Source organism: Pavona decussata, unplaced genomic scaffold (genome assembly GCF_977016875.1).
Source record: "Pavona decussata unplaced genomic scaffold, jaPavDecu1.1 SCAFFOLD_390, whole genome shotgun sequence".
NCBI classification, from domain to species: Eukaryota; Metazoa; Cnidaria; class Anthozoa; order Scleractinia; family Agariciidae; genus Pavona; species Pavona decussata.
In genome coordinates, this window is record NW_028145762.1 from 115,831 (window position 1) to 134,370 (window position 18,540).

General features: G+C 38.6%; 1 protein-coding gene across 1 annotated transcript; it reads left to right on the forward strand.

Moving 5' to 3' along the window:
- Nucleotides 1-1,683: 1,683 nt before the first annotated feature.
- On the forward strand, nt 1,684-16,044 carry LOC146451355 (uncharacterized). Its single transcript, XM_085099204.1, has 18 exons — nt 1,684-1,899; nt 2,040-2,144; nt 3,133-3,284; nt 4,080-4,269; nt 5,408-5,523; nt 5,833-5,953; nt 6,612-6,731; nt 7,580-7,720; nt 8,980-9,204; nt 9,789-9,982; nt 10,571-10,678; nt 11,319-11,669; nt 11,919-12,165; nt 12,644-12,978; nt 13,434-13,526; nt 13,699-13,918; nt 14,794-14,990; nt 15,696-16,044. The coding sequence occupies exons 1-18, from the start codon at nt 1,818-1,820 to the stop codon at nt 15,828-15,830; spliced, it is 3,132 nt and encodes a 1,043-aa protein (XP_084955330.1). The 5' UTR covers nt 1,684-1,817; the 3' UTR covers nt 15,831-16,044.
- The last annotated feature ends 2,496 nt before the right edge of the window (nt 16,045-18,540 follow it).

An 18,540-nucleotide genomic window follows, 5' to 3' on the forward strand; every position in this document is an offset into this window, starting at 1 on the left:
TAAGCTAAACATGTGAGTAGTGTAAACTAATTGTCCGTACAAATCGACGAGAACCAGACTAATAAAATATCACGCAAAGCGCCTCCATAATCTTGAAGAAGTTAGAAGACGAGTATTCATGGGCTTGATCGCCGACAATTCATTTCAGTTTTGGACGGACCACTGGCATTTTTTCAGTTTATTTATTAATAATAAAGATGTCGCGGAGTTCGTGCTGTGCTGTTCGATCCAATACCTTATTCTAAAGAAGCGTAGGCATAAAATTATGGAGCATTTTGTATACAACGGATTTCAACTGAAATGTCACGAAAACTTCTTACAAAAGCTCGTAAACAGTCACGAAGACGATTTTCGTACTCAGCTTTTCTCCTGTTAAAAAAAGAAAAATAGATGTGTAGCGAAAATGTTCAAGCACAAGGTTAAATATATTAAATTGTTTTGACTACACAGCCGTGCTGAAAACAATATTTTTCTACCAGAGAGACTTCAGTAGTGAAAAGTGTTGCATTACCCATTGCATAACAGGACGTTTGTGAAATTTTTCAATTCTCAATTGACTAACAAAGACATCACCTGAATTAAAGAATTTTTCGACACATAGCGTTTGTATTCCGGTTAGCCTGACCTATCATTTGTTGATAAGAAACAAAGCATAAATTCTGGATTATTACCATATTAGCAGTAGTCACATGATCGACCACGCCCTAATTTATGCGACATTTCAATATTCGGATTACAACCTGATAATCGACATCAAACTACTGTTCATTGTCTTCAAGTCTTCACTTTGCAGATAATTATCCTAATTTAATCGGGATTTTTTTGAAAGCTTTAAATGTTATTTAACTATTTAGTGTTTTTCTTCTTGTTCCAGTCCCTCAGCAAGCTAAAAACGTCGTCGGTCACAGAGAGCAAATAAATTTCAAACCCCAAATTAGTTCCCTAGACCCTTACATCAAAGTCCTTCATATAAGGTAACTTGAATGGGAAATCATTTTTCAAAACTGTCGTAAATTTCAATCAAAATAAATTTAAAATTAAGTGTGGTGTCACGTGGCATGAGAACACCGTTGGTGAAACCAAAAATGAAACGCTTCTTGTAGATTATTGAATCTTCCAACCTTGCAAATCATCACCTTCAATTCATTATTAAATAGGCCCACCCCTGCTAATACATCGAGACCCTTTTCCTTGATTCACCTGAGACCTCCTTAGTTAAAAGTTAAAGATATATCCCGAATATTGATTGTTGTTGTCCAAACACTAGTCTACAGTTGGCAAAAAATACTTCAGATTCACCTTAACTAGGATTTTATGATTCAGTTCATCTGTTTGGAGGTCACGAGTCAGTTAGGTTCTATAATCAACAATTATTCCACGAGCGCGCGTTGGATATGACATGATTTATAGCCAACGAGGCGCGTAGCGCCGAGTTGGCTATAATCATCTCATATCCAACAAACGCAAGTGGAATAATTTTTTATTAAAAAATATCAAGAAATATTGCTAGATCTTACTGATTTCGCTGTGCAAGAACAACCACAAGACAATTTTAATGGTCGCCATTTCTTGGCCATGGTATAATGGCTCATATACCATGGCCGCTAAGCCAATCAAATACCTGGAATTGCATTAAACAATGATTCAGTTTTTAATAATGATACATATCGTAGTATAATCAATATTTTCAAATAATATAATATATGAGATAATTACTGTTTAAACGGATAAATAAAGCAAGGAGAAATTGCTGAAAATCACAAGTTTTGAAGGTGTGCTATTGATACGAGCTGTGTTTATTTCCTTTTTTAGACAAGATGTTCACCTGTGCTAGATTGTTGTTGTTAATGGTATTTTTATCGGCCTCAACCACAAACCCAACAGGCGAAGCCAGTGAAGGTAAGAGTCATTCACAATTTGAACAGTTTGCCCTTCATAGAAAATGAAAAAGAAAAAAGAAAACAAATTTTATCCATACTTGTTTACAAGTATTACCTCAAAAATTACCGCACTGGGCAGTTTTCTGTTTCCATTTTCAGCGCCATGTGTTACGGAAGATAATAGCGGAGGAAGCTTGCCGGGAAGCTATGATGTTCCATCACAGGATTGGCTCTCGACTCCTTCAATTGTGGAAATTTCAACGGGTGAGATAAAAATGTTAAGTATTTAACGCCATCCAGTCAGGGTCTTTTTCGTGTTTTGGGCGAAATCGGTGTCCTCAATAACTTAACATAAGGTTATGAGAATTAGAATCAGGCAGTAGGTTCAAAGATGCTTCTTGCGAGGTAGGCAATATGACGAGGCAATTACTGTAAAATTTCAAATTGGAGACCATTCTGGATCCGCCATCTTGGATTTCCAGATTTTCACCAAAACCTAAGAAGCACGCTTATCAGGAGGTTTAGCCGAGAAACACTGACAAGAATGTACATACACAATATTTTCCATACGTCACGATAGGAAGATTATTGTAAATTAGTGTAAACAATACACGCTTAAACTAATTCTTTTAAAATGCAGGACAAACGATCGTAAATTCCATCAAAACACCCTCAAGCCTTTCTCAACTTATGCATAGTTCACTGTGTTTGGAAAGCTAGAACAAAATCGACCCAATTGAAAATGATCGAGACAACCATTTTACAATGCCAGTGAACTGAGCTCGAGAGGATAATCTTGTTAAGTTTCTACTAAGGGAAAAGGTACATAATTTGCTGACTAGTTTTTAAAGACCCCAAAGTCATTTAGGCTCACAAGCTTTCTGCAGTAAATCCAGAAAACGTTTTATCGACACCATTTTTAATTTTCCCGTTTTCTGTCAGGCTCGTCGGTCATTTCAACTGTATATGTTGTATTGGATCATCGAAAGAATCGTTTCACTCACCAGACAGAAAGAAAATATACAATACGAAAGTTTGACATTTGACTTGGTTGGAAAAGCTGGCGAACGAAACTTCCCTAGTTCGAATGGATTTCATATCTGCATAGTGTGTCTAAAATAATATATCTTTTGCATATATCACTATGGCTTGACGCAAATATACCAATATCACATATATCAATTTCCGGATACCTAAATAACTCCCAAACGAGGACTTCGTGAAAAAGATTAACTTGTATCTTCTATCTAAGGTCATTATCGGGCTGTTGGTCGAATAATTCATGCCAATTACTTGAAGGAGCGATTAGCGTTGAAAACATCGGCTTTTGGTGACAGTGAAACAAGTGAGAATGTGGATCTTGTTGAACAGCTGGAAATTCTTACAGATACACTTTATATACAGGTAAGATCCTTCTGCATACAGTACCTCATCTTCCTTGCACCGTGCAATTTTATGTGTTGTATATTATTTTAATTGATTGCTTGGTTCCTTGGTTCCCTTCTTCCTCCCTCCCTTCCGTTTTCCCTCCCTCCCTCCCTCCCTTCTTTCCTTCATCTTTTCACTGCCTGTCTGTGTCTGTCTGTCTCGTTCTATCCTTTGTTGAAACTTATATCATATTTTTAAATCGTTGAATTTTTATGAAAAGACTTTGTGGTTAAAGGCGTTTTGTTTTTCAACCTTTGAAAACAACAAAGGCAACCTTATCTTTCAGGTTTTATCGCGAGACCTAAACATGCATCTTATGAAATAGGAAAAATTAATCCAGATATTTAAATAATACTACAAAAAGACGTTGAAAGCTAGTTAAACACTTACAGTTTTTCTGTGAGAGCACTGTGGGCTCACTCTTGTAATTTATTTGGTATTGTTGTCTTTCTAGCTTTAAAATAAATAAATAAATAGGAATTTCAGTGGATTCCACGGGGTGGCTCTTCCATCCACTGTTTCCAGGTCGAATTAGAATTTGGAAATGTTGGTTTTTGTGGAGGGAGGAAAACCGGAGTACCCGGAGAAAAACCCTCGGAGCAGGGACAAGAATCAACAACTAACTCAACCCACATATGACGCCGAGACCAAGAATCGAACCCGAGGTTAATATTTAATCCGTGTAATATTACGTCCTTTTACTTTTTGAATTGGTAAACTGAATGGTATTCTTGTATATTTAATAAGCAATTAAAATTTAACAATTTATAGAACAACGTTGAAATTTACGGAGTAAGAAATGTCAAAATATACGCAAGGGAGATTGTGTCGACCCCAGGAGCCAAGCTATCTTTCACTGCTCCAGATCGACCAGAAGCTTATACAAGTGCAGCGACTACTGGAAACAACGGGAATGGTAATCCGGGCAACGATGGTGACCATGGTGTTAACGGCCCTCAGGGTAAGTCCTAGAGTAACAAACAGTACAAACAGATGCATGCATGCGCATGCATGTGCATTTCACTTTCTTATCAACTCTTTGGCCTTAAAAATCCCACTCATATGTACTTCAGTAATCACATTCTATAATTAGTCCAAGTAAAAAGACTGATGACCAAAATTTACAGAAAATGCTAGTGGATTGAACTCATATTGTCGATATTGAATTTAGTGTTGACCCGTAGGATTATTCCGCGGTTGATGTGTTTACAGTTATTTGCATGCGAAATAACGCAATCATATGAAAAATTTACCACCCGAGTTACCTATTCCCTTCCGAATGGTTCATAAACAACTAATTAAATTAAACAGGCTTGGGTCATAGTGAGCAAAAGCGAAAAAACTATTTCGATTCATGGACATGCGCAGAATCGTGAACCCCTCCCTTTAAGTTTACACGAAAGGCAAACGAGAATGGCCTAAGATGAACCGTAAGGAAAAACACGATGGCAGAGGACGACATTCAGCTTGCTGGAGAAACTTCATTCCGGTTGCTTACAGCGAATGTATTAAATTCCTTGCTTTTTTACATTTGAACATTAGATTTGTGGTGAAATAAAAGAGAGAAAAATAATAAAAAAAAAAACCTTTGACACGTAGAACTATTTCTGCGAGCACTTGAAGTCGCGAAATTTATCTTGCTGTTAAAAGGAAAACTTAATCTTTGAAATCTAAAAATGGGGATAGAAGAGAACTTATCATCAAATTAATGAATGGGGAGGCCAAGTCGGACCCTGAAGCAAGCTAAAATACAAACAACTTGTACGTTTCGTAAGTTTCAACAAACAACTCGTAAAAAGAAAAACAAATCGTACGGCGGGGTTTTACCGTACGAATAACTTGCCCACCCCAAAACAGTTTGTTATAGTACAAGTAAAAAGCTGTGCAGATTTAGCGCCTTTTTCGTACTACCCTCACGCTCTCTTAATGGAGTAGGATAATGACTTGTTATATTAATAATTCAAAAGAAGTAAATTGGAATGATGGAAATTGAGAAGTCCATCCATCTCTTTGATCGATTTTCTTCGTTTTGGTATCACGGAACATTGTCAGAATCCTGGGAATCGTTTGGAACTTAGCATCTTTAATTTTATTTTCAGTCGAGATTTTCTGTGACGTCATCACTGGCGACTTAAAGGTAACCTCCAATGGAGGAAATGGACAAAAGGGACAAGATGGCGGCAAAGGTGGCAAGGGGCGAGACAACGGTGATGATGTAAGGGTATTCTTTGTTTTTGCGAATCAGTTGACAGTAACAAGTCAAATGTATAAGAATAATGTGTTGTTCAGTCATTGGCCATCTCACCTCTACGGATATAAAACGAATTCATAAAATGACCAACTCCCAGTTGCCTTGATATTAACCAAATGACCGTTGAAAGAAATGCTTTGTTCATCATCATGATTATCAAGATGAGTTTCCCGCCGAGATAGTGAAGTAGGTGGCAAAAGACCTGTCGGAAACAGACTTTAGAGTTTGTTTGTTTGTTTCGATGGTTTCTCACCAATTTTGTCCTTTCAATAGAGTGATGACAGGACAGGAGCAGACTGCACATCACAGCGTTATCATGCTTGCCGCGATGTAGCTGGAAGACGTGGAAAAAGAGGACACAGAGGAGGAAACGGGGGCAACGCCGGAAAATCAGGTAGAGGTCGAGGAAAGTTCTTTACTGAGTAATATGTTAGTGCGGTTTGATTAAAACAGAGGTAGGACCTGACAACAGCATAGATTCCAGACAACCAGAACAGAGTTATATGTATATGTTCCACACACATAACAAATGGAACGGACTAACCCTGACCAGAAGGAAAGAGAACCTTCCAACATTGGCAAAGGAAGCTGGTACATTTACTCGGAGAAGGAAAAGCCACTATTTCTTAAACAATAACATAACAACAACAACAACAACAACATGGTAACACTAATTTAACGGTAAGCAAAGTCAGAATTTGTATTTTCTCTCTCTACGATGAATAAAACAAAATGTTTTTGACGAAACCTTTCATTTTTGTGTTTCGCATGTCGGGATTTTTATGCATTTTAAAAAAGGTCAAGTAGACTGTTATTTAGAACATATAGAAATAACTTTTTCGCCATGAGTCTTTATGAACTCATGTTTTAAACCTCCCCTCAAAATTAGGAAGTAATCAGAATCCCCCTGTACCTAACCATGCCCCTCCTTCACCACAATCACAAAACACCAAATAATCTCAAACAGACAAACCATGGCAGAGTGCATGAGAATTTCAAAGTAGCAAGAACAAAAAGAGATATACCAATCTTTGTACCTAAAATGCTTGTAGGAAATGGTGGAGATGCTGGAGATGTAAATGTGCGCTATAGAACAATTAATGGGAACTTTCAATTGAAGACCTGCGCAGGAGTAGGAGCCCCAGCAACCAGAAACGGAGCGGGAGGAAGAGGTAATATGATTTATGCACGCCGTAAAAATAACATTCAGTCACAAATACATTCAATTTTACCGCTCATGTGTACGTGACCTGATGATATAAGAACATGACCAAACAAAGCGTCATGAAATGTCACGGGTCAGTTATTAAAAGACAGTTAAGACAGTGTTTAAGAAAACCACGTTCTAAGCCATTTTCAGTTTTGCCACCAGTCATATCTAAACATTGTCTGCCGCTGACAGTAAGAAAAAGGCTTGCTTCCCACACTAGAAAACTATTTATCTGCTTAAAATAAACCACTTAGATTTGGAGGCCCACTAATTGTCTTAAGCCGCGGCCTAAGTAAGACTCTGTTTAAATAATTGGCCCTACGTGTCTGTTGAAATTCTATCTATAACACAAAAGACAACAATGTTTACCTCGTCAGGGTGAGGCGAAGCGTAACCTTTTCGGAAAGCATACTGAGATCTCAACAAGAAAGGTTTTGATCAATATAGCGCATTTAAATGAGCCAAACCAGACCAAGTTTAAATGACCCAAAGGTCAACTTCTAACAAAGAGGTTTTTAAAGAAATAATCACTTCTTGAATTTAATTTTATTCAATTCATTTTGTGATACGTATCCTGTTCTGAAATTTGTTCTTCGTCTGTTTATGTTACATCGTTTGCTGCTAGCTCTACCAAACAAGTCTCCCGTTATACTGGCAGCCAGAGCACAAATCATTAGGCGAGAAAGTGACTTTTTGGAAGTCGTTTCCAACTGAATTGACGAGAGTTTGTGTTCCTTTTTAAACGTTGCTATGAATTTGTTATAACTACCAACTTTCACTTAATGAGTTGTGTGTTACTTCCCATTGCAGGCGGTGCAGGTAGTGGAGGCGGAAGAGGAAGGGAATGCTACCAGGATGGGGCGATTTGGTCACGCAAGTGCAGGGACACTAGGAGATCTACTGGAAGAGGTCCAAGAGGACCAACTGGATACAGTGGAAGCCCAGGAACAGGTAAGATAAAAATTGTTACACATAACTCCACCATGGCTCTCATTGAAGGGGTACTGCCACTTAATTTTAGTGTCACTATGAATAGCCCCAAAACATATTTGTTTCAATGGAATCTTTAAAATAACTGTTGAGTTTTGTTAACAATAACGTACCTTACCAGTGCGCAGAAACTACTATTAATTGTACTTAGCTGCGGATGGCTAGGATGGAAGTGCATTGCAACTTGAAAAATCGGCCAACTTGTTCAAGTTCTTCTTGAACTTCCTGCGTATTTTAGACAAGGCATTAGAAACTGATTATAGTTCGTTTTTCCTTAATATTTTCTTTAAGATGTTGCAAAAGTAATTTTCATTTTACAAATAAACCAGGTTCAAATATTTGACGGCTTTGACCAGAATGCAGTAAAATCGTCGTGACAGTGCCCCTTTAAGCTCAGGATATACGATCAAGCATTTTTTAAGCTATTGGGCAAAAAAAAAAACAAAAAAACAAAAAAACAAAAACAAAAACGAAAAAAAACCTCCATCACTTGATGCTTATTAATGAGATTAAACTGAAAGCCCACTTTTTGTGTTTTTGTTCCAAGACTACACACCACAACCTTTTTTGTACGGCTGCTCTCATGTACCTTATTCCTGAATAATATTGATCTTAAAGAAAAGAAATATAGTCATGAACAATATTGATTTCGTCAGTTAAACCACACAGAAATTTCCTTTAACTGCGGAACCAGCTTGTTACTTGAGTAACTAACTCTAATGGGAATGAGTAACTGTTCCCTCATCCTTCCGATTAAGGGAAATGTTTGCAACCATCAGTACTTTTGGCGCTTGGTTATATGTAACTTAGTCAGCGGCACCTGTTTATTAACATCCAGGTACTTGTTAGCCTGCATAGCAGGCGTATTTTTGGAGCGGGAGCGCTGAATAAACCTTCGTTGCTGTCATCTTGGGCGAGGAAGCACGAGAGGGCTGGAGCGAGTCAAAAGTGACCCTAAGGGAGAGGACGACTGGCTGAGAAATAAAGGAGGGGGGAGGGGGAGAGGAGGGAAAAATACGCCTGCTTTTTTTTTTTTTTGCTCTCATTTCCTGCCCCCCTCCCCCTCAGCCTCCTTCAAATACGCGAACTAAATTTATTATTCAGCGCTCACCCATGAAAAACGCCTGCACTGCAGGCTAGGTACTTGTGATATATAGATGATGATGATAATGATGGTGGTGGTGGCTGGAAAAAACAAATATATTTTTATAATTTTTTAGCTCGAAATACCCAGGGAGATGATGGCGCAGTTCAGCAATCTCTCATTCAACATGGGTCCTTAGAGGAAGCAAATAAACAAAGCTTCCCATTGGAGCTGATCAAAATCATGGAAAGAAAGGCTGTAGACTTGTTGCTAACCAGCTCTGATAATAAAGGCAGGGACATCCTAACATTTATAGTCAGCTTGACGGAGGGAAGGAGTGAACTGGTGCAGTTTAAAAAAGGTTATTTTTCTGTTTACCGTTTAAGATGACAGGGGGCATATTTTGCAGACCCCTTAAGTTAAACACAAACTCGACTCAATTCAAGTCCTGCTCATTATTTCTGATATTGTAGCGTTCTTTTTAAGACCTAATGATCACTTCTTTTGACGACGCTATATCTGGTTCGATCTTTGTCATGTTGATGGAAATTGTAGGACAAAAAAGGACTTTTTAGTGTGATTATATGGAAGTGGTAGTTACACAAAACTGCCTGTTTTCATCTGACGCATCTCATGCCTGAGTTTCATTTGGTTGTCCGTGAGCAAATATTCTTCTCGAACTTATTAAAAATTCATGAAGAGGAAACAAAGGAAATCATTATCGTGAAATGTGATCTTAATCATCCCAGACTTTAGTTAACTATTGCTTTAAATTTCTCCAAGAACTATTGATAATTTACGAAGCTATATATCAAAGATTTAAAAGGGTGTTTCATCAAACACCTTGAAGTTGGAAAAAAAGCTCGGTTAATCAAACGCTCTTCTTGGAAATCGAATGAAACACTCTTTCTTCTGTTTGATATATTACTTCATTTACGTTCTCAGATGCACAAAGAAGGCTTAATTATTTGGGAATGGAAGGCTACAACATATTTGGAAAGAACAAATTCTTTGCTCCTCGCGTCAGGTGGAGTACGCTTGAAACAAGAGTGCAAAGAGCTCACGATGCAGCTAAAGTTTATGAAGATGCTTTCAACAATGTTATAGAGATCGAAAATGTTGAATCAAATTTCAACCAGGTCAGTGTTCCGGATACTGATTTTGTTCTCTAGATAGACTTTCGCGGTTAGAGTACGGGCCTTTGACTGATATCTCTACATTCGGTAATTGAAGTCTGTAGTCAAGTACTCCGTTCATCGTTAGCATGGTGTGAAAGAAGGGTAATTTGGAGCAAGATCCTCAAAAACCATACATTGAATGATTACGTGTTCAAACTATTGTTCTAAGTTACTTCAGCATAATTAGAAATCTTGTTTTGCATCTTTGTCACCACTGGGTGGACGAGTTTTAGAAAATTATATCAGTCCTGAAAGTTTACAGAACGTACTCCGAGATTAAGTTTCATTGTAAACTCGTACAAAAGCCAATGCAGTGCTCCTAATACTTTGATTATTTGAGCATTTTTCTAACTGCTTATTTAATGAGAATGATGTATTATTCTAGAAAGTGAAACAGGCATACTCGGAAAATAGTAATCCGAGTGCTCCTATCAGGAGTCGAACCTAAGACCTTCCGATTACTAGTTCGGATGCTCTACCACTGAGATGCTAATTTAGTCTACACAGCAATTTCCACGTCTTTACGTAGATGTATTTGTTCATTTATAGATGGCAGTGAAAATGTCGCAAATTACAGAGACATCCGTTGAAGGAGAACGAACGCGACTTGAAATGGCCAGAACGATTGCAGAAAGTGAGAAGAGGTTGAATATCAAGGTAACTCCTGGGCAACTGATTGATCAATGAGTCCGTGCTTCAGACAGGTTGTGCTACCGACTGTGAGAATGACTATTATAAACCTACGACATCCCCTTTGCCATAGAACCAAAGTTGAAAAAAATAAGTATTGGGTTTTGTAATTCAAACCTGGAACACACAAAATTTAAGATCTTTTTAGAGGGTTTTGGTTTATGGTCACCATGGTAATTGTACATTTCCAATGTCGCATTAACGGGGTACCTTTGTTATATTACGAGATCGTGAAATAAACGGGGTTTTCCGACGAGGAAATTTCTGACCAGTTGTTTCCGGACAAAACCGCAGGCGCTAGATTCCTTGTCTGTAGGTCCCCGATTCCAGGTTTGTTTGGCAATTGGGTAGGGCTGTTCTCCGTAGGCCAGTGTTCAAACCCTTGTCCACGCTTTGAGCCATTTGGCCTGCCTCCGGAAAGTTGGGATTTTTAACTTTGTATGTTTCAGTTGGATTATATGTTTCCATAATTTGAGTGTGGTGTCTCTAAAATAGCTTAGGTTTCTAAGTTCTCGTTTACTTTAAACAATGTAATCACATTGTGTCTGTCCATGCACATTCCTAGCCAAGAGTCCGATTTTTCTAATTTTATCTCCTCTCCTCACAGGCGATTAAAACACTAGAAGAAGAGATGGAAAGTATTATAAGAAGATTCCCGACCTTACTTAAGGACACGTACGAGCAAGGAAAGTTTAACAAAAATGACCTTATAGCTATGCTGCAGGGTATCACAGGATTTGCAAAAGCAATTGCATCCAGGAACCCTTTGGATTTCATTGATGCAGCTCTTGGTGTTGCCTCATCTTTCGCTGGAAAAGCATGTCTGAAGACCCTTGACCAATACCTAGACAGTGTCAAAACATGGCTGACGTTTGGAGAAAAGTACATAGCTCTAACTGATTCCAGTGACTTAGACTTTGATCAAGTGGCCGTGTCTTCAGTACCTGAGATCATGCAGGTAACAGGTTTTTGTATATACTTCAGCCTTGTGTGCATAATTATTTAATTCATGTCTTGTTTGTGTTTGCATCGTATAAATTAATCTTCGTTTACTCAGGTTGTTAGTGGATATACCAGTGAAGTTACAGTGAAGTAGTATTTCACGCACGGAAGTTAATAAGAATTTCACATTGTTTAACAGTGATAACTAGTATCGCGAACAGTTACAATTTGATTGCTGATTTTGCTAAACGTTACTTTCTTTTAGGCGAATCTTGAGATGAACAAGGAAACGTTTGCCGCGGAATTGGTGTGTCTGCTGGAGGTGGCCTCCTTAGAGGGCGATGTTGCAGACTTAAAAGCGGAAATAGAGTCATTCTTTATCGCAGGATCGGCCCGTATCGACCTGATAGCAAAAGTTATGGACCTGGATAATGAGATTGGAGGACACAACTTTGACATTCCAGTTCTTCAAGACACCGAGAACGCAATTGCTGAGATTGGTGCATCACCAGGTAATATTGCGGTTTGCTTCGATCAGGGAAAGTGATAAGCAGGGAAAGATCCCCTCGGTCAGTTTTAATAATAATGTTTTAGTACATTTACCTTAATATTTACTTGAAGAACTGGCTATCAGACACTGTTGTCTTTGAAGTTGATAATAACGGTTCTGCAATTTAAGTTGGAAGGACGGTGACCGTGCACAAACAACTCAATATCTTATTTGGAACGTTTCTGGTGTTTAGTAGCTCCAAGGCATTTCGAACTTTGTTGTGGTTTAAACAAAACCAATGCTAAAAACGATATAAAACCTATAACAAATAATCTTTTCTAGCTTCATAACCATTGTCTTTTACTTTTCTAATGGTGTCGCTTAGTTTTTGTCTCAAAAAGGTCATCTGAGAGAGATGAAGTTGCAGACATTTTACTTGCGCTGACAGAAATCTGTAGTAGCATCTTTTTAAATTTATACCTGTCATTTTTACCTTCAAGATGCCCCTATCAGCAAAAACCTCCAGCAGACCTTCACTGAAAGTCTGCTCCGCTCATACGAAGAACTGGAACGATCATATATGAAGAAAATTTACCAATTCTACAAGGCTATCGAGTTCCGTACATTGTGGGTAGGCAATAATCCACTAACGTCTTTCCGAAGAGTGGCCAGTGAGAGTGCAACGGGAACGAAGACTCTTGTTGGAGTGGTTGAACTCTCCAAAGCGCTTATAAAAGTGAACCAGTTAAAAGACAAGGCAGTGGATTGTTTCAGTAGACACTTATTCACCACCAATGTACAAAAGTGGAGTTTTGATGAAGTCAAAAACAAAGGGGTATGTTTCTGTTTATTAAGCTTTGGCGTGTGTCCTGTTTCTTACATGCTGTTGCGGTTTCGCGGGTTAATCCAAAGGACCTCATCCATTTCAAAATAACTGTGAGAAGTCATCCACGAAGGCACTGCTACTTAGGCCGCACAAATAGATCACAACCGAATGATGTTCATTTACCATGTTATATCAAGGTTTGTTTTACCCACTCATTGCCCTTAGTTGTTGTACACAGTGGTCCTTCTTACAGTGCCACATGCTTTACATTTACGAAACACCCACACTCGGACGTAAATAGTATTATTACAATTATGTCCAACTATGTCATGAGATCGCTTAATGCAGTCTGATGACTTGATAGAATTCCAATCAAACTTCAACTTACAGGTGAGTCTCGCTTAAGTTCTCAATAAAATGATACGTTGCTAACAAAAAAGTCTCGGTTTGTTTCTACCCTTTAGATGTTTCAGCAACTTGGTTCGAACGGGAACACAACATTCAGCATTAATATAAGCGAAAGTTGTGGAACGTGCTACAACGTGCGAATGCTAAAGGTAAGAGTTACTGAACACACCTCCATTTTTAAATGTTTAGAAGACGTTGTATACAAGCCTACTGAGCCACTAGCTCTTTTTTTTTTTAGATATATTGAGTAAATATGTACAACAAATTGTCTTGTTCTTTCTTACCGTCAAACGGTTCAGTTCATGTCTTTTTTTTTGTCAGATATATATTGAGCTTTTTGGCCCCGATGAGCAGCCTGCCAATGTTCCCACCAGGGTTCATCTTAGACTTCGTCATCGAAACAGTTCTTATTTTCGTGCTGGTGACAATACCATCAAGAAATACGTTCAACAAATCGAACCCAGGCCGATTGAGTTTGATCGGCTCACCATCACTGACGAGGAGACGTGCCGGGAGAGGAAACGATTAGGACAAGATACAGGTATTAATAGCTTGCTGGCATCTTATTTTGGCTAGGTCATCAAACCGCACTTTCAAACCTTTTGTTCTTTGTTTTGTTTTGAAGGATAATCTTTCTCACCCCATGAATCACAGCATGGACGGCTGAGAAGAGCCAGCCTTCTATTATTTGATTTCGAAATTTCCTGTACCTGCATGTAAATTATGATAGGATGAAAGATCAATCTAAATTTAACGAAACCAGCTGTTTGTTATCAAACTTTTCTCGTTTTGGTTGTCGTATAAAATGCCGAGAGCCTCTGTATTATTCTTTCCGCTGTTGCTCTGCTGCTTCTGACTATTCATTCTTGGTGATATGGACAAGATGAATGGATATTTGCTTGATTAGATCACCTCTTTAACTTTCCGCGTGGAAACAATGGAACACGATGATGAATCTTAGAATCAAGCACTGAACAAAAGAAAATCGATTACTTTTCTTGCATGGCTTAGGCATATATAATAATGATAATAAAAAATAAATAAATCACTTTATATAAGTGTCAATGTCTTTAGCGCAGAGCAATAATTGGGGACACTTTCCAAATCGAATTGGAATTTAGAAGTGTTGGTTTTGAAGAGAGGGGAAAACCGGAGTACCCGGAGAAAAACCTATCGGAGCAAAAACGAGAACCAACAACAAACTCAACCCACATATGTCGCTGAGTCCGGGAATCGAACCCGGGCCAGATTGGTGGGAGGTGAGTGCTCTTACCACTGGACCATCCCTGCTCCACTGACATGAGGACAGACGACAAGAAGAACAACGACGTAAAAAACGAGTATTTATCCATGTGGCGACAGTGTCTTCCCCCCTCCAAAAGTCACAAGGAAATGAATTTTCTTCGTTCTCAACAGGACATTATTGCATGACTAGAGGGGATAATCGCTGGACATCTATGTGCAGTGATCCACTGACCAGTAGAAGTGACGATTTCTTGGGAGCAGATGAATGCATAAGTCCATTTGGTATTTATGAGCTAGAAATACCTATCAATAAAGATCTGGCGTGTGGAGGCAGCAGGATAACAACCTTCAACTGCAAAGACCTTGACGTAAGTGCAACATTGCGCTCTGCAACAAAACAAGGGCAGATGCAATTAACTTCTTTTATAAAGCGAAATTCAAATTACACGCCTAACAAAAAACTTTCAAGTGGCTCTGGAAAGTCGGTTTAGATAGTACGGTCTTAAATAACTTCCTTGATCACTGGAATTGCCATATTATTCACGTGGGAGAAAATCACGTGATCATTAAATGCGGGGTCCTTCTTTCAGCAAAGTGTAATATAGTTGTAGCCAGTTTTTCGATATCTTTGGATACTGCTCACGTTAGCATTCGAAACAATAGCAAGGCGGGTATATTCAATACTGTATTCATAGAAATTCTAATTTCAAAGAGGCCGAATTCTGTAATCCAGAGAATTTTAATATTTTGTTGAACTTCACCCGAACGGAAATCTGTAGTCAAGCCGTTTGTGTTCTCCACTCGTTTGTCTATAGTTTCAGCGTGAGCACTACCTTGAATGATAACGTCACAAAACAGGCCTTGGACGGCGACGTCATAATATCGACAGCAAAATTGAAAAAGAATGCTTTCGTACTTGGCCCAACCTCATCACAAATATAAAAGTCTAGTCTAGTCGTTAGTTAATCCTTGAATTCAGTTACTTCATTTTCTCCACTGTTTTCGTGGAATAAGCCAAACACGTTTAATATACATTTTCCACAATGCGTTGTTTTATATCCATCTCCCCACAGTTGACAAAGTTCACAAAGATGAACGTCTGGACTTATGTCTATTTATGGTCTGGCCAGTATCCCACGGGACCAACCGACCGCATGTGCAACAGACCTGTGTTAAGGCTCAATCAAACAGCTATAGCCACAGAGTGAATCCCATCGGTCCAAATGAAGAGGAACATGGATTTTTGGATACCTTTGATTCTCCTTATTCTCGTTCGTTTGATGGTATACCATATAGCATACATGGCGTATGGTCTATATAGTCTATAAGAGCTATAGTCTATACTATACTGATTTCTATGCTCTGAAAAGCTCGGATAAAAATGCTTTACTAAGATCGTGGTAGCTTAATACCACAACCTAATCTCAATCAACCAATTATCTTAATAGTTATTATGTATTTTTGTATAACCAGCCAACATGAAAAAGAAATAAACTTCATTGAACATCACTTAAGTCTTTTATTTTTTAAATGTTATTATAGACGGCCCATAAGCGCACGATAAAACCCAGGGGTAGTGAGAGGGGTTACTTCCTGTGATGGGATACATTTGGGGACTTCCCCCCAACGGGATGTCCTGTACACTCACGTAGTTGTTAAAGGCTAGGGCAAATTTTAAAATTTTCTTTTATAATGAGATACAAAAATTGACTGTGAACCGAAAGGGAAGCAATTGATTTTAAATATAAGCAAGAGAAAAAGAAACTGGGGGGAAATTTTGGCAGAAAATACCACGTTGGGAAAGAAATGAAGCGCGCGAGGAGATAGATCAATGGAGTCTATGAATTTGTTGGCCGCCCATTTTGCGCACATAAAACTTTTTTGCCATGGTGGGCACACAATCTATACGGAAAAACAGTGAATACATACTGATTGTTTGTATACGAGAAAAATTCGAACAAAAAATTCTTAGGTTTGTTTTTGCGCTCTTTTCGTCTTACTTGAAGTGAAAGATATAACATCGCTATACTTGAACCGCGGATGATTAGTGGAAGTGCGTGATGCGATAGTTGTGAAAATTTCACTTAGTTCCGACAGTGTCTGACGGAAAAGGTCGCGGTAGATCGCAGCATCGATGTTGCAGAGGTCATTGGTTCGAACCTGTTCAAGTCTGTGTTATTTTCAGACTTTTTGCAGCTGCTGTCTGAGTTGCGGAAATAACTCTCATGGCCTCACATAGAAGTCTTTCCCTTCGGGCTGGAACACCAAGTTTGCTTAGCTTTACAAATTTTCTGTTAAGTCTAATTGCCTGGCATCTTGCACTTTCTTTAAAAAGAGTTCAACAACAATAAGGATAACTTACACAACAAATGGGACTATTTTCTGGAACCTCACAGCAAACCCTGGATCCACTCAATGTAAACTGTTGCAACCAGTTTCAAAAAACAGGTCAATCCAGTATACCTATCAAAAATTTAAACTGAGGCTTTGCCTTATCAGAGCAGATTATGCCTTGCACGAAATAGATTGTACCTCTGATTAGGGTTTCTTCAGGGCGGCCTTTTCCATCTTTAGTTTCTTGCATCTCATGCGTCCTTATAGTTTGCATGCAATTTAGCTTGGAACCATAAACATTTCCTCCCACTTTCAAATGCAGTCCGCTGTAAAAAGTATATACATAAGAGGCTATGTTAAAAGTGAAGATTGCCTATAATTTCCTTGCGATTTTGTAGCTATCTGAAACTAGCGGGCAAGATAAGTCAAATTCTTCGCTGCGATTGGCTACTCGAGCGGGCAAGATGGAGCTATCTCGCCCGCTCGGGATTGCCGGCCGTTGCTCGTTCGCTTTGCTTCGAAAAATGCAATCTTTTCTTTCATTCTTCAACAGTTGCCTAACGAAAAGGAAAGGGGCATGAAATTATCTGGGTGTATTGTAAATTTTGTTTTAGCTTAACTAAATGTGGCGTTGAATCGGTGAGTTGCTCTTAAGTGTCACATTTTACGCAGATTAACTTTGCCAACACTTGCTGTCTCCCGATCTGCAATGAGCTATATTTTAATCCATTTAAAGTTGCGTTAAGTTTTAGTGCAGTCCAGAAACTGAGCGTTCTTTCACAAGTTCTCCGAAGAAGCTCACGTTTTCAATTTTCCTGCGTCTTGGTTGTTGTTAACAACAAAATTTTCCCACGATTACGCCTAGTTCTATAATTACCTGCTCTACTTTTCGACTTTTGTTTGTACATGTTTTCAAATTCAATGTCTCATTCAAGAATTATTGATTGGAACCCGAAAACCTTGAAAAAAAAAAAGGTTTATTATTTACTCCACTGCGCGATCGGCTGAAAATAGTGAGTTTAACGATTAGTCAATATGGTATATTTATTTTACTTATGTCATGGTATTTCATCGTACACACTCATTCAGTAATAATAGGGAAGTTACGAATGCAAGATGGCAACCGTTGCCATGGCACCAACGAAAACGTCACTTCAAAATATAATTTCATTTCATTTGTGCTACTTCGCGATTATTTCAACCCGTTCAACTTCTACAAAAACGATCGACAAACTACCTAGGAACCAAATTGGTAGAAGTAGCGTTCAAGTTACGAAAGAGAATAAAAAATTCACCGTCGTATGTTCACGTTCTCCACAAAACCTTGAATTTGATCATTTCACATTGTTGCTTTGTAGAGGATGGCAGAGAAAACTACTGAAACTTCAAACGCACGTGCAGAGCGATTGGTTTTTGCTCATTGAGCCTTTTGTTTTGCGGTGGCGTTGTCGTTGCCGTCGCTGTCGTGTTTTCGTAAGGTCCCTATTAAATACAAACGAAAACTCATGGGTGGGGTATTTATAATCTTTGATAACAATCACCATCCCATGCGCCTGTATTGTCTGCGTGTAGTAGTTTGAAACC

Excerpts from the sequence above, each read along its gene's own strand:
- LOC146451355 (XM_085099204.1), top strand. The coding sequence starts at position 1,818 with ATGTTCACCTGTGCTAGATTGTTGTTGTTAATGGTATTTTTATCGGCC. Across the intron at positions 4,270-5,407 it reads TGGTGTTAACGGCCCTCAGG|TCGAGATTTTCTGTGACGTC; the intron begins GTAAGTCCTAGA and ends TTTTATTTTCAG. Across the intron at positions 6,732-7,579 it reads AAACGGAGCGGGAGGAAGAG|GCGGTGCAGGTAGTGGAGGC; the intron begins GTAATATGATTT and ends TTCCCATTGCAG.